General features: G+C 33.9%; 1 protein-coding gene across 5 annotated transcripts in view; it reads right to left on the bottom strand.

Moving 5' to 3' along the window:
- Window positions 1–22,657, bottom strand: part of LOC5566288 (RNA-binding protein Musashi homolog Rbp6) — a 1,418,593-nt gene that overhangs the window by 117,280 nt on the left and 1,278,656 nt on the right. For 3 of the 5 annotated variants that reach the window (XM_021840840.1, XM_021840841.1, XM_021840844.1), the window contains one exon: window positions 9,201–9,233. The exons of the other annotated variants lie outside the window; for them this stretch is intronic. In XM_021840840.1, the coding sequence (XP_021696532.1) occupies window positions 9,201–9,233 (33 nt within the window). The remainder of the gene's footprint in view (window positions 1–9,200; window positions 9,234–22,657) is intronic. 5 annotated transcript variants of the gene reach the window in all.

The following is a 22,657-nucleotide window of genomic DNA, read 5'->3' as shown; positions in this document are numbered from 1 at the left end:
ACTGACCCTCTTCGCAGGCAGCTAGCCTCACTAACAGAGCTCTCTCCTACCTGCTCGGTGTGCGAGTAAAAGAGTAGGAGAGAGTGAAAGTAGATGTAAATATAGATAAGTTGAAAATAGATCTGTATCGGTAAAGGAGCTATAGATCAACTGATTCCGGCACAGTAGTGGCCACGAGCACAGAGTGCCTTAAAAAATAAATTCTTACAAAGTGGAAACATTAGATAAGAAAACTGTTTTTCCATAGAAGACATAATTTCCTTCGAAGTCATTTTCGACCTTCTGTCATTCAGACTGTTCTTCTCCCGACTTTTTGTCATTTCATACTTGATTAAATGTTTTCCATTGACTTGTGAGTTGGGCTGCTTTCAAGTGCGTAGTTTTGCATTGCTCCCCGAGCAGAAGAAAATAACTACTGAATACCAAATTGAGGTATTCCATACCAGATAATTTCCAATACTTACAACCTGAATGAGGTATGAATGAGCCCCGCATAAGAGGTAAAATACCTCAAATAATACCTTCTGCATATTCTACAAATAACAAGCTGATACTTAGATCAGGTATTGTAATACCTAAATAATACTTGATGGAATTTCATATAAAAGTGAAATTTTTCAATACTAGTTCAATACCTCCAGCAGTCCTCAATAGCTGTCGAATACCAAAATGAAGTATTTTTAATTGTTTTAAACATTTTTTTCAAATACCATTATAATACCAAAATGAGGTATTGATAACTGAACAATACCTAAGTCTGGTATGATACCAAAATATGGTATGCATAAGTTATCGACGAGTTATTTGTTCCACCTCGGGTCGTGATCAATGGCTATAGTAAGTGATTCTATGGGGGGCCAGATAGCCGTAGCGGTAAACGCGCAGCTATTCAGCATGACCATGCTGAGGGTCGTGGGTTCGAATCCCGCTGGTCGAGGATCTTCTCATAGAAAAAATTTTCTCGATTTCCACGGCATAGAGTATCTTCGTACCTGTCACACGATATACACATGCAAAAATGGTCAATCGGCAAAGAAAGCTCTCAGTTAATAACTGTGGAAGTGCTCATAAGAACACTAAGCTGAGAAGCAGGCTTTGTCCCAGTTGGAACGTAACTCCAGAAAGAAGAAGAAGTGATTCTATTGTATTCTGGATTGGAACCTGGTCAAAATTAATTTGAGTTTTTCAGAACTTTTTCAATGAATGTAATGAAATTAAATCTCCTCTGCATTTCTTGAAAGTCTCGTCGATAAAAAAACAAGCCTTTAAGAAAGGACTTCTCTACATTACCATTATCAACTCATCCTCTACTCATTGTAATCTCACTTCCAGAAACAAGGCTCTAAAAATGTGTATTGTTTATGTCAACCTTGTTTTAGATGTCAACAGTTGTTTTACAATAGAAGCACTTGACTTTGTTTTCTGTTGTAATTGTCTTTAAATGTAGTATGAACTAAATAAATGTGTTAACAAAAAAACTCACTCACTGTCCATTTGTCAACGATCTTTCATCGCTCATATTTCACTCAATTTCGGATGACTCTTTCTTCATTCTCGACTGACAACCGGATCATTCTGAACTTTTTATCGACAAATTAACTCTCTTTTTTATTTTAATAGAAAAATATTAACTTATGAGCGGTTCCATTTGAGTTCGAATGTCGGTTTACTTTTGTATTATTTGATTTGGCTGAAATTTGGCATATGCTTTCTTTATACCCAAAAATGTCTATTTGCATCATCGGTTCGCCATTTGTACCCTAGCGTTACTTTTAAGAAGGACCTAAGAAAAAAAGCCTTAACTATTTTCAAAAAATTAAAACTCAGAAACTATTTGTCTGATCGGTTTGGTGTCTTCCGCAAAGTTTTAGGTTATTGTTGGAACTATCTGGAAAAAATACACACAGTAAAATTTTTTTTTTATTTCGAAAATAAAGCTTAAAATCCATTTTCACAAAAATCGTTATCTTGTTTTATATTTTAAAGTAGACAAAAAATGGAGTCTTTTGCACAGTGGGTCAAAATGGAGAAATCATGGACAAAAAAGTTATGATTTTATGAAAAAAAGGTGATTTTTGAAAATGGTAATAGTAAACTTTTTAAATATTTTTAAACTCGATTTTATAAAAGTACGCAAAATTTACAACAAAAAAGGTTTTGGGAAAAATCAGGCTAACTTTTACCGTTTTAAAGATACAGCGATTTTAATACAAAATTATGATATAATTTTCAATTTTCGGTCATTATAATATAACTTAGAAACGGTTTGTTCGATCAGTTTGGTGTCTTCCGCAAAGTTTTAGGTTATTGTTGGGACTATCTGAAAAAAAAATATACACTGTAAAAAAATGTTGTAATTTTTTATGTATCGAAAATAAAGCTTGAAAATCAATTTTCTCAAAAATCGTATTTTTGATTTTTTTTTATTTTTTTTATGTTGAAATAGACAAAAAATGAAGTCTTTTGAACAGTGGGTCAAGATGGAGAAATCATGGACAAAAAAGTTATGATTTAAAAAAAAAGGTGAATTTGTTGAAAATGGTCATAATAAACTTTTCAAATGTTTCGGTAGCAATTAGCAAAATTTTCACATATACCTTTTTTGTTGTAAATTTGGCGTACTTTCATAAAATCGGGTCGAAAAGCATTCAAAAATTTTATTAAGACCATTTTGAAAAATCAACCTTTTATAAAAAATCATAACTTTTTTGTCCATGATTTCTCCATCTGCCAAAGACTTAATTTTTGTCTACTTTAACATATAAAAAAATAAAAAAAAATCAAAAATAGGATTTTTGAGAAAATTGATATTTAAGCTTTATTTTCGATATATAAAAAATTACAACATATTTTTTTACATTGTATATTTTTTTCCAGATAGTCCCAACAATAACCTAAAACTTTGCGGAAGACTCCAAACTTATCGGACAAACCGTTTCTAAGTTATATTATAATGACCGAAAATTGAAAATTATATCATAATGTTGTATTGAAATCGCTGTATGTTTAAAACGGTAAAAGTTAGCCTGATTTTTCCGTATACCTTTTTTGTTGTTAATTTTGCGTACTTTCATAAAACCGAGTTTAAAAATGTTTAAAAAGTTTATTATGACCATTTTCAAAAATTCACCATTTTTCAAAAAATCATAACTTTTTTGTCCATGATTTCTCCATCTTGACCCACTGTGCAAAAGACTTTTTTGTCTACTTCAACATATAAAAAAATAAAAAAAAAAATCACAAATACGATTTTTGAGTAAATTGATTTCTAAGCTTTATTTTTGATATATAAAAAAAAAAAAAAATTTTACAGTGTAAATTTTTTTTCCAGATAGTCCCAACAATAACCTAAAACTTTGCGGAAGACACCAAACTGATCGGACAAACCGTTTCAAAGTTATAATTTTTGAAAATTATCAAGGATTTTTTTCTTAGGCCCTTCTCAAAAGTAAGGCTAGAATCAAAGTGGCGAGCCGATGATGCAAAAAGGCATTTTTGGGCATAAAGAAAGCATGTGCAAAATTTCATCCAAATCAAAAAATATAAAAATGAAATTTGGGAAAAAAGTCGTAATTTTCTGTGGAACCGCTCTTATGCTAAATGTTAATACATAGAGATTAACATATACTGAGAAACTAAACTAAACAAATATTGTGAGATTTTTCATGAAGGGTCTGGAATTACTTCTTGTTTTCATTAGGGGTGACGTTTCGCATAAAGCAGTTTCATACATTAATAGGTTTATTCTGAAGAAGTTATACAATTAACATTTTGCCAAATGCACATTGTACCTAACGTCCTTATGCGAAATGTTCCACAAACGTTTTCATATGTTTTAATATATTGAAAAAGATTATTAAATTATAAAAGTAAATAAAAAGTAGCGAACCTGAGTTTTTGCAAGATAGATCAGGCAGCTTTGATAGGTCTATATATATGTAGACTTTTCTCTGAAATTGACTTTTAAAAAATGTTTTAAACATACAATTTGGTAATAAACTCTTACTATTACGTAAATAAACATTATCTACCAATAATGCCGAAAAACAGATTGGGAGTTATTTTCAACTTAAATGCTTTTGTTTTTGGTTCACTGATAAGAAATCAAAGTTATTGACTTCTGTCCATAGAATACACATTTTCAAAACTTTCTAGTATTTTTCTGCTTGATATATTCTTCTAAGACCACCATACAAATTACTCATTATGATGTTCTGAAAATGAACTTGATTTCAATTTACAATTCGTCGTTATTATTGGAGTTGAAAGCTCATATAAACACTGATTTGATTGTATTGTGCATTTCGGACTACATGAATTCTACAAACAGTTTCAAACAACAACACATTATTTTCGAAATAGGTCCAATATTCTCGATCGCCTCTTAAATCGCTTGTGAGTCACCTTCAACACGTACATTTAACTCTCGGTTCAATTCTCGATCCATTCTAGACTTAAGCCTGATTTGCTGCTGAGCAGCTGTTCTACAGCGACTCCCGTTCGAACTGCACTGTTTTGATTTTGTATGAGGTTTTGACGTTTACTGGCCTTGTTGTTTACTAATTTTATGAAGGTGTGAAAGAGTGAGACTGATTTTTGTGCAGAGCCCCATTCCTTTCAGGAATTTACCATTCATCAAGATCTAAGACATGACGTCAGGTCAGGTCAAATTACAAAAACGAAACCAATTGCCTGTCTAAAAAGACCAGTTTTCATTGGTCGTTTTGGCTTTCACATCGTTGATTTGGGGCCCTATGTTGCTAGCCCAGCTAAGTTGTTAGTTCGTAAAGTAGAGCTTTTATCAAAAATTTGGAAAATTGTTATGATATCTTTTTGTTACAAACCAATATTTTTTCCGATGTTAGGTTTACAGTTTGTGCTCCTACAAAACTAAAATAAATCAAAAATACTAAATTGGGAGCAGTGTAATACAAATTACGTAAATTTTCCCTGAAAATATAGTCGGTTTTGAAAATTAACCTAATTATAAAAAAGCGAGCAGTACCGCACTAAACGAATGAAGTATGCAAGAAACAACTTAATTATGAGCCATGATGTTTGAATTTGTTCAATTGATTTGCTTAGAAAGGATACTGTTAGCAGTGGCTTTTGTATCGTCAAGGTTATCACCTTGAAAACAACAGGACAGTCCTTATTGGGCTGTCACGTCCTGCCCTAGATCAAGATAGACCAAGAAATTACTTAAAAGCAGCGAATCAGGCTTTAAGGCGAAGTAGGCCGTCATTGAAATTTGTACGCGTCTTTGATGATTGTTACTAATTCATCTCACGATTTCTAATCAAAGAAAATCAGTTGGTTTTGCACTGACACAGCTGCATGTTGGCGCGTACAGTGATACTTTTTCAAGTCGATATTGTTCGTTTAGTTTGGAATCACCTTCAAAGATTGCACTAGCACTTCAAAGGCACAAATGTCTCGAAGAAAGCATCCGACAACAGTGCGCTTTTTATTTTGGCTTTGCGCACTAGTAGAAAGCTTAAAATAAGAAGATCAAGAAAGTTTGCCTATTATTTCTCCAGTTTTGTGCCTTTGAAAACGCGAGTAGGGTCACAAGTCGGCCATTATGACGTTCATCTTTGGATTCTGAGATGTTTCACCTTTAGGAACAGATTCTAGTGCACATTTTCAACGTGGAAAAATAAATACTCACACGTCAGTTTATATGGCACTTTCATAGAAGCACGCACCTTGCATTCAATGTACAATCCAACATAATGCGTTACATGTGCGTTACTTGTTGGTTTTGTTAGCCACGACACCATCCAATATATGGCAAACATGGTGGAAGAATATTTTGGTGTGACAAAATTATTTAGGTGTGAGTCTATTAGAGGGCAAAATCCTCAATATAACCTATCAAAGCTGAGTTTTATCACTTTGAAATGCAAGCTGAAAAGTTATCATTGTTGCCAAAATGAATGACGGGCTACCCGAGCAAAGGCGATTAACTGGATGATATCAAATTGATAACAACTTTTATTATCGCTGTTATTATTTTGATATTCTATTATCAATGATAACTAAATGATAACAAAATTTGTTATCATTGTATTCGTAACAGATATGTTTGATAACAGGTTGATAACAAAATATGTTATCACTCATCTTTTCCATAACATTTTTATTAAGCGTGTAACAATAAACAATGTAGATTCTTTATCATACAAATTTTTGTAAAGTTGTTTGGAGTATAAGTTTAAGCCAAAACAATTCCGTGATTTATGACCATTATTAAAACAAAAAAAAACCATATTATACGCATTTAGTTATCAACCTGAACTTCTTGATTACAAAATTTATGATTACTTTGTTATTCGACGAACAAACTTTTGTTCTCATTTTTGTTATGTTGGCTGTTAATTCAGCCAAGATGATAACAAAATCAGTTATCAAATGATGATAACCAGATAACAAAATTTCTGATCATTATGTTATCAATCCTTGGACCTAAGCCCGGTTTGCCACTGAAAAGTAATTTCTATGCCTATCTTGTTGAGTGGAATATTCCGGAAAGGAATTGTCCAAGAAACCGCTTTCTTCCGATCGCAGTACACAGTTTAAAAGAAATGTCAATTCACACGAGACTCGCTGTAGAAAATTTCTGGAAGGAATCGACGGAAAGTTTCTTGCGTGATACCTTATCAACAGCAAATCAGCCTTTACTCTTGATTTATTCTTTACTCATTCTCAGTATCCTTTAAAATAATCAGATAATCATTCGCAACTTATTTATGACTTACGCCTAATTTACACTCATTCTTCTTCTTTCTGGAGTTACGTCCCCACTGGGACAGAGCAAGCTTCTCAGCTTATGAGCACTTCCACATTTATTAACTGAGAGCTTACTATGCCAATGACCATTTTTGCATGTGTATATCGTGTGGCAGGTACGAAGATACTCTATGCCCTGGGAAGTCGAGAAAATTTCCAACCCGAAAATATCCTCGACCGGTGGGATTCAAACCCACGACCCTCAGCTTGGTCTTGCTGAATAGCTGCGCGTTTACCACTAGGGCTATCTGGGCCCATTTACACTCATTGTACTCACATATTTCTTTTTAGGTTTGCTATAGATTCTTAAGGTGTCTCACTGTTCGACTCACCTTTGATTTACCCACGACTAAATTTTCTCTTTTAGTCATTCATGACCTAAATAGGTAATACTCACGGGGAACCAATGGGTTACATACATGGCCCGATTCGCTTATAGTAACGCACATGTGCTAGTGTTTATGCACGAAATATCGCTGAAAGATAACATGAAAAATTTGTATGGCGAAACGCATCTAACAAATTATTTCTCCAAATTGAGAACTAATTTAAAAAAACTATTTGGTACCAATTGAACTTAATGATGATGGCTCTCATGCCTACCAACTATTTTTTCAATTAATGCTTTTCATTTACGCGAAGTTTGAAGTTAGATGCCTTTCCCCATACAAAATCAAACGAGAAAACTTCTGCTGATCAACTGTGGACAAGAGCAAAGCAAGTTTGAGTTGAGTACGTTTGAAAAGAAATCTTCCGATTTGCCTTCTTGACACCTTCGAAGTGAAAGAAGAACACTCGTGCTCTATATAGAAAAACGTCAAAATTCAAGCGCTCGATTAGCGTTTCATCTCATTATCAATGCCAGAGTTTAAGTAATGATTTCTTATTATACCAACTAAACTTCTCTAAATGATGAATATGCCAATAGTATAAGAAGGCATCTATTGAAATTTATCCACCATAATCATCTTATTCTCCGAAACTGTCATTGTGCGGAAGATGTCATCTCAGGAGTACCGATCGAGCTGTCGACTTCTTATCGCCTTATTGGTTTAACTTGGACTAAGACTATTTGCTGTCACTTAGTTTCGGATACGTCTAACGAAATGCCAACAACTGAACGGCTACAGTTTTTCTAGAACCTGTGAAACAATCGCAAATCATTAGTATTACGAGTTCTAGTCAATACGTACTCACTATGCTCAGATAGGGTCTATTACTCTTTCTAATCGGACTCTTGACTATAACTCTTATCCTTTAGTAGGTAGTACGATTATTCTATAACTCAAACTAATTTACGAAATCTCAGTAAGGTGAAGAACTCAACGGGAACGCTATAGATATTCCAAAAGTACTCAAATTCAGTTTGTTTTCGCCTTCATTTACGATTCGATTCTATCTAGGAAAGTTAACCATGCCCTGGAAAAAGAAGTTATATGAACAGTTTGTTCTCATGAATCTACTTTGGTTTTCGTTTTTCGACATTTTATGTTCAAAAGACCTACATCTAAAGCCACTAGCATACTTACAGGACTTTTTGTGACTTGTTTTTGAAACTACCAATCAATGATTCCTTTTTTCATTCTTTCGCTCCTTTAAATAATCAAGTACAGTATATGACAGATGAAAATTTTGAAAGTAGAACTAAATGATCATGAACTTAAATCTAAAATAAAAATGATTAGACAACATTAAGAGTATTTTGATCTAGTTTGATTTCTATCTTGACAATTGACGATTTGGTACGAATATTGGTTAGAACTGAAAACGAAAAGAATGGTGAGTAGAGCGAACATTGAACGATTTTATTCTTATGGAAATCTACCAAAAACAAGAGAGGATAGCGTTTCGGTTTTGATCTGGAGAGCAATCATTAGTCAAGCAACTATCTACACTGAGAGAAAACGATTGATGGGAATGGGAGTAAGCGCGCACTAGTTGCTCTAAGTGACGAACGAAGGAGAAAGAGAGGGATAGAGTTGGAGAGAGATAGAGCTATGATAGTAATAGAGGGTTATTGTAAGCTGAACATAGGGCAAACATCTATCGATTATTCGCTGACGTTTTTTTTTTTGTTTATTGATAGTAAGAGAAATTTAAAAATTTTCTGATAGCACAATCCGTTCACAACATCCGTTCTCCAAAGTTATCAGAAACAGAAAGAGAAACAAAAGACATTCGAATCAGTTCATCCAATTTCGCAACGAAACTTATCGGAAATTTAGTGTTTTTTTTTTCAGTTTTTAAATAAGAAAGTCAAAAGAGTTTTAGAAAAAGTGCCCGAGGAGAGAATTGTCCCGGAAGGAGAAATCAAACTTCAAAAAGTGAGACAAAATCACATTCTTATTGTTGTTTTGGTATATTCAATTGGAAAAAAGTAGAGTTAGTAAAAATTTAAATTTTCTTACCATCAGGTAAAGTCCCCAGCGACCACATAAAATCTAAAAATGCAGAAACAAAAAAGAAAAAAAAAACTACTTTTAGATACTATTTGGTACGGCTTTTTTGGCGGATCCGGCCTGGCGGCTTCTGGATGTCCAATTGGTGGCGGTTTTTCTATGGGAATAAATGGGAGTGCTCGATCGAACTAGAAGGCTTCTAAAATGGGTTATTTGTAGAAAAAAAAATATGGCAAACACTGAGTAAAGTTTGTTGGCGAAAACCGAACAAATATGACAATGAAAACGGACAAATATAAGCTCGGTAAAAACGATGAAGCGCAAACACTGAGAAATCAACTCATTTGAACGAATATGTCGTATGTGGATAGTGGGAAACAAAAAAAGGTAAACAAACTAGTTGGGGTTGCAATTCTAAGAGGGCATGATTTGACAGCTAACGCCCGTCAGCGGTACCGAGAGTTGCCGCTGTGTTCCTTCCAGTCATGGCCAGCTACGTTTTTCGTTGGTCGTCGTTTTAAAAACACACTTTGACGCACACACACTCATTTATCTAGGAAAACAATCGTTTTGAACCTTCGTAAGAAAATGGCAAACGGCAAATCAAAGGAAAATTTATCTATATGAACTACAGTTTATAAAACAGTGTCTAACAATCGGAGAGAACGCTATAAACTACGAGTAAATGATGAGAGCGTATGGATTTCCACTATCTGAGACAGATTCATATCACACGCACACTTAAGCTAGTTTGTTTTCAATCTATATCGTATATGGTAAAACTATTCGGTTTTGATTTGGTTTTTTATTGTCTATATTGCACTCGCACTCGAAACCACATTCTAGATTAAATTAAATCCCGGTATGGCTCTTTAGTGCCCTTCGTTGACAGTTGGTATTGTCGAATGATTGTATTTTTTGTATGCATAAATGGAAAGGCTGGGAGCAGCCTCACAAACGCATTAATAAACAATTGTAAATATCACCCAGCAGTGTACTAGTGTTGATCGTTAATGTACTTTAATTGCAGTCAATAAGCTGGAAGGAGACGAGAAGTTGAAGTGAAATATAGTCTCTCTGGCACTTAACCGAACAGCGCCTTTCGATTTTTTACTAGCACTGCCTTTCCTGTACGTTAAACATAGTGTCGGAAGTAGTGTGGAGTATGGATTATCTGATGTAGTATACAGCGCATTACTTCCGACACGAAGTTTGGCGTACAGGAAAGGCAGCGCTAGTAAAAAAGCGAAAGGCGCTATTCGGTTTAGTGCCAGAGCAACTTTAAGGTTTAGGATGAATAAACTGAAGATTCCTCCAGGAGTAAAAATCTATAAATAGGCCCAAAAAAATTGTCAGCTATTCACCTGATCATGTAATCCACAGAACTTTGTCAACTATCTGTTAAGGAAGCAGTAAAAGATATTGCCGGTGGTTTAGTAATAAAATACGCTAGTAACAAGATCTTTTAATCTTGAAATACAGCATGAATATCACCAAGAGTTTCTTCGGAAACCTGATAATGGTGTATGAACACTGAATATCTTATCGGGGTTTGTTCACTGCACAATAATCCGAATCGAAAATTAAGCAGGAAAAAAAAATGTTTTCTCTGTTCTCGCCGGTTTAAGGTGTCTTCAGAGAAGTTATTCGTAATTGAGTTTTCCAGTTTTATTGACAAAAATTGAGAAAATCAACCTCAAAAATGCACTTGGGCCTTGTGGTCGTGCAGTTAGTCGTCAGGCATTTAAGCGCATCATGCAATGGGGTGTGGGTTCGATTCACTCTTCAGTCATTGAAACTTTTCGTAAGAAATGTTAATCGGCTGTGCCACTGGAGCATGCTTATCCGTTGTCTAGTGTTAAGTGACAGTCTGTGCAGCTAAATGGCTAAAATCGGTATCCGAGTATTTAAAAAAAAACATTAACTTCGCCTGTAACTCACAAGATTTTGAAATTACAGTCGACTCTCCACATCTCGATGTTCTACATCTCGATATCTCTCCTTATGTCGATGATTTCATAAGTCCCTTCAGTCTGCATACATTTTCACTCTCCATATCTCGATATCCTCCTTATCTCGATATCTCCATATCTCGATGTGTTTCTGTTGATTTTCTGTTCTCAATTTTCTCTCCGGATGTCAATATGACCAATATCAAAGGTTACTAGACCAATGTTTTGGGATTCAAAACAAATTAGGAGCGCAAAATGACATCTGTTTGTGTATTACTTTCTTGGCAACCAAGTGTTTTTCAATCTGTGTTATTTGTCTCGATCTCTCCCTATCTCGATGGTCCCTTCGATATCGAGATGTGGAGAGGCGACTGTAATGGCTTGCTGAATCCAACACAGAAAAAAAAAATCAAAGCAAATTAAACTGTAATCCTTGACAAAAATCCTTAGTTCAATTTAAAAAATATTTTATTTCCAGGATTTCAGTTTAAGGTGAAGATGAATCTAAGCCAAACCACAAATTTTCAAGAGCACAAATCCAGAGAACCAAACATCCGTTTAAGCTGAACACTTAATCGATTGGTCACTAGCTGGTGGTGACCAATCGATTAGGTTTTCAGCTCAAACAGGTGTTCGAATCTGTAAATTTGTGCTCTTGAAAATTTGAAGTTTGGCTTCGATTCATCTTCACCTTAAGTTTTTCCCTTCTCAGAAATTGCAAAAACTTTCATAGAATATTCATAGATTTTTTTCAAGGCATTTTTTTTCAAACAATTCACAGTTAAACAGCCAAAGATTATCTCTAAAAATAACAAATCTAAGGATTGTTCGAAACTTCCCTGATTGATTATCCAAGGAGTTAATTCCTCTTGATAAACTTCCTAAAAAAACTTCCATGGAGTTTCAGTAAAAAATAAATCTTAGAAAAACTTGTTGATGGATTCATTATGTGATTTTTTTATTTTCCAACGTATCGCCTCAGATATAATAAATAGCTTCTTAAACATCCTGTCAGTATTTTCTCCAAAGATTTAAGATACTTTAAAACTTCCCTCATATAAATTTTTCAGAAATATCCTGAGTAGAATGCTGGATCCTGGAATTATTTTGAGGATTTCTCCAAAGATCTCCTCAGGTATTTTATCCGGGAATACATAAATACATGCATGTATTCTTTTATCTGGGAATACATTTATTCAGATTTTTTAAGGATGCCTGATAAGGTTTTGCAGGGACTCTTTCAAATGCTCCTCCAAGAATAACTCCAGCGATCTGCTATGCAATTTATTTAATGTTTGAAGGATACTTCAGAAATGTGTTAAGAATCTTGTTGGAAATCTTCTGAAAAAGTATTCTAGTGATTTTTTCATAAATTTCTTCAGTGATGTGTCTGGTGATTCTTTCAATAATTTCTTCAGTTTTCTTTCGAGCACCTAAGATAATCATTAAAGATTCTCTTCAAGATCCAGAGAAGGTCATATAAAATAACCACTGCATGATTCCTTTTGTTTTGTCGTTATTATTTAATTGTCAGGCTCAAGTGAACTAAGGCAATACGGAGCCGTATTCAATTTACTTGTTTTACATCAACCGAAACATTATCTTGGTGGTTTCCAGTCATGTTCAATTATTTTAACCATGACTAATTTAAACCTACGTGAGCATGGGTGTAGCCGTTGCCCCCCTCCTTCCTGATGGACGGGGAAAAAAATCATAATCAACTGGCTTGCTAAATTGGTGAATATATTTTTTGTGTTTTTAATAGACGGTCTTTTACGTAAAATTACGTCATGATAACTTTTTTAATAAATCTAGGAATCCGATTGAAAATAAGACTTTGGCGAAGATATTACCTAACATAATTTGAAGTTATCTTGAAACGAATTCCAGGCATTCCTCGATGAATTTTCCAAGGAATCTAATAAAATATTTCACATATTCGTTAGGAATTGTTTCTAGGTTTAATTTTTCACTACATATTTTTCTGTTGATTGTTCAAGGCATTTTTTCAATAACCAATTGTATTTATTGAAACTATTTTTGGGCGTTACTTGAATCTTTCCATCGAGTCTATATCTCAAGAAATTTTCTGTTTCTTATAAATTTTCTAAAATTTTATTTGACTTCATCCAAAAATTTCTATAAAAAAAATTACAACATTCATATTTTCTTCAAATAGATTCAGTAATCCCCACAATATGCTTTAAGAAATTGCTTCTTATAACACTCTCTCGTAAATTTTGCCTTTAATGATACCATCAATTCCTTTGAAATCCATAAAATCTCCATTAAATGTAATCTAATCTAATCGAGAAATTTGTTCTGAGTAATCTGTGAGAAATGCTTCAAGAACCCTCTTAATTTAAAACAGAATTTAAACCAAATTAGGAATTAAAAAAAATAAAAATTATGCCAATTTTTTTTCAGTTCAGCCTTGATTAGTTTAAAGATATTATCTTAGCATTTTATAGGAATAATAGGTATCACATAAAAATATTTGACAAAGATTCCTGTTAGAACTTCTCGAGGCATTTCTCAAGGGATCCATCAGATTTTTTTGTTAAAAATTTTGAATGGAATTTATCCCTTTCTTATTTATCGAGTTATTTGAGAGATTTCTTCAACAGTTCATGAAAAATTTGAAAAATTCCAAGAATTTATCTAAAACTACTTGAAGCATAATGTTATATTTTTCTTCTGGTTAAGGTACCCCGGGGCAAGTGGGACATAAAAAAACGATAGTTCAAACAGATTGTTCAATATGATTTAAAAGTGTCAATATTTTGCAAATTCAACAATACGGTCACATTTTTGCAACATATTTGCTGGTGTGTGCATGAATTTGATCGAATAATTTCGAAATTGTGAAAACCTTAGAAGAAAGATGGACAATGTGCCATTAGACGCAGTTACCTCGCTAAACGGGGCAAGTGGAACACACCCAGTTTCATGCGTCAAACCACATCAGTAAGTCAACCATTGCAATAATAGGATTTATTAATCGTAAATTTTCAATTTTGAGTACATATTTGATGTACATAAGGGATCAACCATAAATTACGTAATATTTTAGGAATAAAACGTAAATGTTAGGTTATGTCACATCGCATTTAATTTAAACTGAAAATTCCTCATTAAAAGCGTAAAGAGGTATTAAACATGTTCAAAATATATCATATATAAGTTATCAATCGAAATGCAGCACGTATACATTCAATAATCGATGAATTTTTTAATATTTTATTAATATTTGTTATTACTGTTATGCATGGCGGGAAACCACTTAATGGGATGGAACTGTTTCCGCCACTATCAAATAAAGTTCAATAAAAATAGTAAAGTAATCGTTCTCATGATGTATTTTAAATTTTATCTCTGTCTTCGTTCAATTTTAAACTCATATTTCAAAAATAATAATAGAAAAAAAAAATATTTAGAAAAATAAGCATTTTTTTTCCTTATTCAAAAATTACGTAATATAAAACTGATTTTTTTTTTGATAAAAATCATTCGTTTGAATGTTTCAATGCTACTCTCTAGGAAAATGTTTGAAACGTGTAGGAAATGTTTTGATTCTGGTTCTTGTTTCGATAGGTCCCACTTACCCCGGGTATAACGATATTTTGGGGTAAGTTAGACGATATAAATTTTTATATGAAATGAAAACCGAATACCTGTTTATCGCAAGCAGCTTGTAACAATACTTAAAGTTGTAGCTCACCGATGGTAATTCGATTTATAGCACAATTGTTTTTTGCAGAACGTAAAACATCTCACAATTCATCATGCAAGTTGAAAATGGTGCTGAGCTGACAACTGTTACATGGAGCACATGGTAATAAATACAATAATAATTTTTGTACTAAATACTTTCCTTATTATTGAATCTTCAGCTTTCTAGAAGAATACCAATTTTTCATAAACGAGCTATTACGGAATGTCCCACTTACCCCGGATTCTCACTTGCCCCGGGGTACCTTATATAACAAAGTTCACCTAAAACATCTCTTATTGGTTTTTCCAGAAAATAATACTGTATTATCCCTAGAACATTTTTACCCAGAACTCTTCCAAAAAAATTTGAAGGCAGGCAACTTTTCACGATTCCATTCAATTCAAATACTTTCGTGTTAAGCATTGTAATTCTACTACTTTTTGTGATTAACACTAAAAAAGATCAATCTGCAGAATTCAAAAAAGAAAAAAATCAAGATGATTCAAATCAAATTCCACAAATCCTGGATCAATTCTGCTAGAATTTCTGAAATAATTCCCAAAGTATTACATTATAAAAAAAAAAATGATTTGCAGAATTCAAAGTAAAGATGATTCTTTCTGGATAACATTCATTTCTGAATGTGATATACATGGAAAAATCCTAAATAAGTTCTTGGGAGATATCCTAAATAAATTAAGGAAATATTTTTAGAAAAAAAAAAAACCACAAAACACTCCGGATGGAATTTTTAGGATTTCCTTTAAAAAATTACTCAAAATCTGTGGATAAAACTCTGGTGAAATATTGTAAACTATGTTCGAAGAAATATTAAAAAGAGCTTCTGTGAAAATAATTTTAAGGTGTTTCTGAAGAAACCCAAAATGTGGCTTTTATATAAACTCATTCAGAAATTTTGGTAATCAAGGAGTAATTCCTGATTATTAGAATAGTTGTTTGTGCTTATTCCGAATAAATTCTAGAAAAAAAATTATATTATTTCTAACAGTTTTGCTCAAAAATATCCCCGAAAGAATTTTTGGAGAAATCTTTAGATATTTTTCATTTAAAATCACTAATGAAATTCCTTCAAAGGGTTCCATAGAAGATCCCTTGTTTGAAGTGAAACATGTATGGCAAGGTTCCAGTTACTAGTAGTAATGTTTAAAGAAATATCTTATACAAAAAACAAAAATTGATACAATTTGAAAAAAAAATTGAAGTTATTTTGAAAAAAAATGAAGCTATTTTGAATTGATTCCTGAAATAGATATTGACTGCTTCCCTAAAATAATCCTTAGTATTATTCCTGTAGGTATTCAAGAGGAAATTTTCGAAGGAATATGTTGAGAAATTGAATGTTTCATTTGTGTTTTTTTAAATAGTTAGAGAAACCCTGGAAAAAATACTTGAGAAATCTATAGCGAAGTGTAAGGAGGCGATTTTGCCGTATATGTTTCTATAAATATCATGAATTTATGAATTGTGTTTTAAATGTTTGCATTTGATAAGCAACGTAACCATAAGAAAAACAGAAACCAAATCCTGACGATATCTCTTAATGAATCCCGTGGCATTTCCTTTGTAAATTTTGTTAAAGAAAACAAATTAAACCAGGTTTTGACTCTACTTTTCTTACTGTGAATAAAAAATGAGGATGAAAGTCCTATATATTTTAACTTTTTATGCAAAAAGGGTACAGAAGTTGTGTGTAACGATCGATTATGCGTAAAATTCGTGAAAGATTTTTTAAGGTCGCTCGCCCCTCCCTGACGATAATTCTGGCTACGCCCATGTACAGGAGAATGGAATGTAAACAAAAACGCATGACTATCCATAGCTCCCACTATTGCCAGTGTGTCCTTTTTCTAATTATCCAAAATCGGCAATCCGAAAAAAAACATACCAAATGAGCAATACCGAATTATAACAATACAAAGAGGCCCAGACCAAAAAGGAATGATTGAAAATTTGTTGATGTATAACGCAGTAGCTGTACAACATGACATCCCTTACAAGAATTTTGCTAATTTTGTGGACAATGTTTCAGATTCACTGAAGGTTCTCCAAATACATGGTTTTTGAGTTATGCATATCCACACATAAAACTAGTTTTTTTTTCATAGGCCCATACAAAAACAAAGTCTAAGAAAAACAGCATTATTTTGATGAGAAATGTCATATGGGATAATGGCTATAACTGGGTGATAGCTGACTCATCATTGTATTGTTATCAGGATTAATTTAAACGTTTCTCTTCAACTACTCAACCTTCCAGCTTTACTTCAGTCTATGGCACAATATTTAAAATATTATATGGATCCTAAGAATTAAAAGAGCACTTCAAATCTATGTTTATCACAAGAAAGAAAATCAGTAACAAATCTCTGTTTCACACTTCAATAGAGGTTGCTAGAACCAGCCCCAGTAACATAGTTGGTTTGTTCTGTTATTTCTGTTTTGGATTAAAATCCTTGTGGCATTGGTCAGTTAGTCGATTCAGGAACTTTTTGCAAATAAGAACGTTGATGTTTTTTTGTAAAACATTCATTCACTATGTTACTGGGGCCAGCATCGGTCATATTTCTGTCAAATATCACTCTCACCCATTTCCACACTACACAACTATTGACTATTGACTATTCTATAGCTTAGAGCTCTTAAAGTCTAGTTTGAATATAAATATGAATATATGTATAGAGCCAAACAAAAACAACACTCTCATCTATAAGTAACCTTAGCCTCCCTCTAAAAACACGACACGTAAAACAAACGCCAAATCACTCACGCCAATCCCTTATATATGTGTGTCATCTATCTATCAATCTATAGTATCACTTCGATTCTAACACTAGTAAGTTTATATAAGTTAAAAGCGTTTATCTAAAACCTCGGCCTCTGATTGTTCGTAGCGAAAATTCGAGCGACAAAATCAAAATTCAGATTGAAATTACAGTGTCTCTTACTTTTTCGGAACGCGTCATCGTCTCCATCATCGTTCTAGTCGCCGCCATCTTGTATCGTTCACTAATAATCACATCATAACACATCTCTGGCACTTCTAATCGAGACTATTTTTTTTCGTCAACGATTTCTGTTTATTCGATTTGACTCTCGACAAAAACTAAAAATGCAGATTACCGTTTAAAAGCAGCCAAACAGACGTAACACATTGAATCCGTCACTCAGTTTACACTGTCATCATCTGATGAGCTAGTGTGAAACGTCAAACACGAAGAAAAACAATGAGCGCGCCTTTTTGGTGGTGAGGTGTGAAACAGAGCAAATTCAAATTGATCGTTCAATGTGTGGTCGATAGGAATTCCGCCAGTGTTACGTCCGTTTGTCTGTGGTTGAAATATCGTTTTCAAAGCGACCTTTGTTTGCATTTGTTTTTTTTTCCTCTAATCCGTAGTTTCGCAATTCATCAAACAAAAGCGTGTGAGCGCAAGGGATGCAGGTAAAAAGTGTATGCTCAAGTAATTATTTACAAGCACGGATGACATTAGTTACGTTAGTTAGCAGGCTCTGATTACATTTAGATTACCATGAATACACATTAATTTGTCGGGTGACCGGCGCTTACTGCCCTCCATTTGGTACCAGTGCATTACACATTTCATTATTACATTTTGAAGGTGATAAATTAATGACAGGTGATGGAATGTTTTCAATTTGCTTCTGGGGAGTTGTATTGGACAATTTTAAATCAGGATCTGAAGCAGTGTATTTTTTGCTCTTGAATACACTATTCTTGAATTGTTTAAAAATAATATTGAATCTAGCAGATATGCCCTGCTGTCACTGTTAATTGCTATAATTATGCGACATACTGAACTGCTGCTCTTCAATCACGATATGCATAATTCCATTATTTTTTTTTCTCATTTCGTGCACCGCAAGTGTTTACAATGCTCTTGAAAAATATTATTAAAATGAATGCGATTTTGATATCGGCTAATTTGAGTGGGTCGGCTGTGATATGGCAATGGTGGAAACCGGAAAAGTGGCACCGTCGCCACGATCCATTTCCATTACTGTCATATTTTGCGCCGGAAACCCGATTTGAAAGTTATAACGCAGTCATAACAAATGATGTTATTTAAAAACAGATTTTATAACAGAATTTGATGTGAATTATTGCCGGTTAGGTGTGAAAGTAACCAAAATTGTAATGGTATCATATTAATTACAAGTGTTGATATAGTTTTATCAGAAAAATAATAAAATTGAATGTGGTAAATCAAAATTATAACAAAAGTAGTTACAAATTGGATACATTATTTAAAGAAACGATTATATCGCGTGTATTTCTTATACCCATAACAAATGTTTTTATAATTGTGATATAAATAATAAGTGTCCTCGCACCAATTTTATTTCTAAATATCTAAATATAGCAAAGGTTGATATGAATTACAATTATTGATATTATTGAATGTTTTTTGTTATACCTTTCTGATCGGGTACCGAACAGCTCAGATTGCGCAAACAAAATCTTTGAAAAATTACAACCATCCGAGTGAGAGCACAACACTCGCACCCTGACAGACTCTGTTTCCAATAATGGAGACGAATGATGTCGCCTGAAAAATCCGGAATTCTGGGTGACACATGTGCTGGAGGATGAAAATATTTTTTTTACATAACCTCTCCTACGAGTTTCCTGTTTTTATTTGCGAAGCAACACCGAAAACTTTGCGATAGCTTCTGTTATCCGAGTGCGATTGATATTGATTTTGACGGCTCTGAGGATTTGTTTTCCGGGGTTTTTGTGCGGTTGGTTTTTTTTCTTGGTTTTGCGGAAGAAGATTAACCTGTCAAAATCGGAGATATTCGGGATGATCGTTGTTGGCGAGGACGTTTTTTTCCTACCTGAGCAAATGAAAACTTGGAAACAGATTTAATGCTTTTCTTCAAGGGGAGGAAGCCACTTGAAAGGCGTTACTTTGGCCGAAGAAAGAATGCGATTAAAATTTCTCTAAAAGAAAAAAAAACGCCAGTGATTAAATGAAAGTTACTTCCCTCTCTCGGCATACTTACAAAGGTAAGATTATCGCTGCTTGGCAGAAACTTGAAGCGGGAAAAACTGAAAACTACTCGGCATGAGCTTGAATCAGAACAGAACATGCAGTAGGACAAAATAAGTGCTGTAATTTAATCCCAGGAAAAGTTTTTGACTTATGAGGATCGAATTCCTTACCTAGTTGCGATTGAAGTAGGAAATATTCTGTTTACCACATCATACGAGTAGATTTGATATGTCTCACTACAGTGACTTTTGGTGATTGTACTTTCCAGAAGATAGATCAAGATATTGGTTACAAATATTTGCATAGACCGAAAGCAGTTAAGAAACTTTAGATTGAAAAAAAGCTTCTTTCAAAAGCTTCAAAGAGCTTCAACCGAAGCCTCAAAAAGCTTCTCCTAGAAGCTTCACAAAGCTTCTTCCAGAAAGTTCCAAAATCTTCTCCCAGAAGCTTAAGAAAGCTCCTCCAATAAGCTTCAAAAAGCTTTTCACAGAAGCTATAAAAAGCTTCTTCCTGAAAACACATAAGCTTCTCCCAGAAGCTTCACAATGGTTCTCCTGGAATCTACAAAAAACTTCAAAAAGCTTTTCCTGGAAGCTTTAAAAAGCTTCTCCTGGAATCCTCTAAATGTTTCTCCTAGAAGCTTCAAAAAGCTTCTCCTAGAAGCTTCAAAAAGCGTCTCCTGAAAGCTTAGATAAGATTTTCCTGGGAGCTTCAATAAGCTTCTCCTGGAAACTTCAAAAAAGCAACTCCCAGAAGACTCAAAAGCTGCTCCAAGAAGCTTCGAAAAGCTTCTCCTGGAAGCTACAAAAAGCTTCACCAAAAGCTTCCAACAGCTTTTTCTAGAAGCTTAAATAATCTTCTCCTGGAAAATTCAAAAGATTCCTCTAAGAATCTAGCATCACTTGGCTTCTCCCAAAAGCTTCAAAAGGCTTCTCCCAGAAGTGCAAACGAGCTTCTCCTAAAAGCACCACAAAGCTTCTTCCAGAAGCTTCAAAAAGCCTCTCCTGGAAGATTCAAAGAGCTATCCCCAGAATCTTGAAAGCTTCAAAAAGCTTCACTAAGATGCTTCAAAAAGCTTCTCCCAGAAAATTTAATAAGCTTCACCCAGTAGCTTCAAAAATCTTCTCTTAGAAGCTTCAAAAAGCTTCTCTTAGATAATTCAAAAAGCTTCACTTAGAAGCTTTGGAAAGCTAAGAACTAATAATCTTTTAAAAGCTAAGCTCCTCCCAGAAAATTTAAATAGCTTCACCCCGTAGCTTCAAAAAGCTTCTCTAAGAAGCTTCAAAAAGCTTCTCTTAGAAGCTTCAAAAAGCTTCTCTAAGATGCTTCAAAAACCTTCATTTATAAACTTCAAAAAGCTTCACTTAAAAGCTTTTAAAAGCTAAGAACTAAAAAAGCTACTCTCGGAAGACTCAAAAGCTGCTCCAATAAGCTTCAATAAGCTTCAAAAAGTTTCTCCGTGAAGCTTCGAAAATCTTATCCTAGTAGCATCACATGGCTCCTCCTAAAAGCTTCATAAAGCTTCTCCCAGAAGCTTCAATAGGCTTCTCTCAGAGGCGCCCAGAAGCTTCTCTCAGAAGCGCCCAGTAGCTTCAAAAAGCTACTCCCAGAAGACTCAAAAGCTGCCCCCAGAAAATTCGAAAAGCTTCTCCTGGAAGCTTCAATAAGCTTCACCAAAATGATTCCAAAAGCTTTTTCTGGATTCAATAATCTTCTCTTGGAAGCTTAAAAAAAAATCTCCTAGAAGCTTCAAAAATCTTCTCCTAGCAACATCAGAAAAAAAAGCTTCCCTTGGAAGAATCAAGGAGATTTTCCGAGAATCTTGAAAGATCTTCACCAATAAGCTTCAAAAAACTTCAGAAAGCTTCATCAAGATGCTTCAAGAAGCTTCTTCCAGAAAATTTGAAAAGCTTCTCTTTGAAGCTTCAAAAAGCTCCACTTAGAAACTTTAAAAAGCTAAGAACTAAGAAGCTTCAAAAAACTTCTCCCAGAAGCTTCAAGTGGCTTCTCCTTGACCAAAGCTTTTTCCAGAAACTTCAAAATGATTCTCCCAGAAACATTAAAAAGCTTCTCCCATAAGAAGTTTCAAAAAGCTTCTTCCAGAACCTTCAAAAATCTTCTTCAAAAGCTTCAAAAAGCTTTTCCCTAAAGTTACAGTAAGGTTCTTCAAGGAAAAATCTCTCAACAGCTACTGTAAGCTTATTCCTAGAAGCTTTAAAGTTGAATCTTTCTCAGGTTTCTGAAAGGAATACTTCTCAAGATTCTAAATGGAATCCTTCTCAGGATTCTAAATGGAATCCTTCTCAGGATTCTGAGAGGAATTCTTCACAGGATTCTTAGAGGAAACCTTCGCAGGATTCTGAGAAGAATCGTTTTCAGTATTCTGAGAGAAATTTTTGAATTCCTGAATTGTGAGAGGAATCTTTTAAAGAATTCTGAGAAGAATCTGGTCAGGATTCTGTGAAAAACCTTTCAGAATTCTGAGAATAATCTTCTCAGGGTCCTGGGAAGAATCCATCTTAGTACTCAGAGAAGAATCCTCTAATTCTGAGAAGAATCTTATAAGATTTCTTAAAAGAATTATTTCAAGACTCTGAGAAGAATATTCTGAGAATTCTGAGATTAATTCTTGCAGGATTCTGAGAAGAATCTTCTCAGGATTCTGAGGGGAATCCCCTCAGGATTCTGAGAAGAATCCTCTCAAAAGTCTGAGAAGAATGCTATCAGAATTCTGAGAAGAATCCTCTCAGAATTTTGAGAAGAATC

Source organism: Aedes aegypti, chromosome 2, assembly GCF_002204515.2.
Source record: "Aedes aegypti strain LVP_AGWG chromosome 2, AaegL5.0 Primary Assembly, whole genome shotgun sequence".
Classification (NCBI taxonomy): domain Eukaryota; kingdom Metazoa; phylum Arthropoda; class Insecta; order Diptera; family Culicidae; genus Aedes; species Aedes aegypti.
The sequence above is the reverse complement of the archived record's forward strand: the minus strand, read 5'-3'. Positions and strand labels throughout refer to the sequence as shown.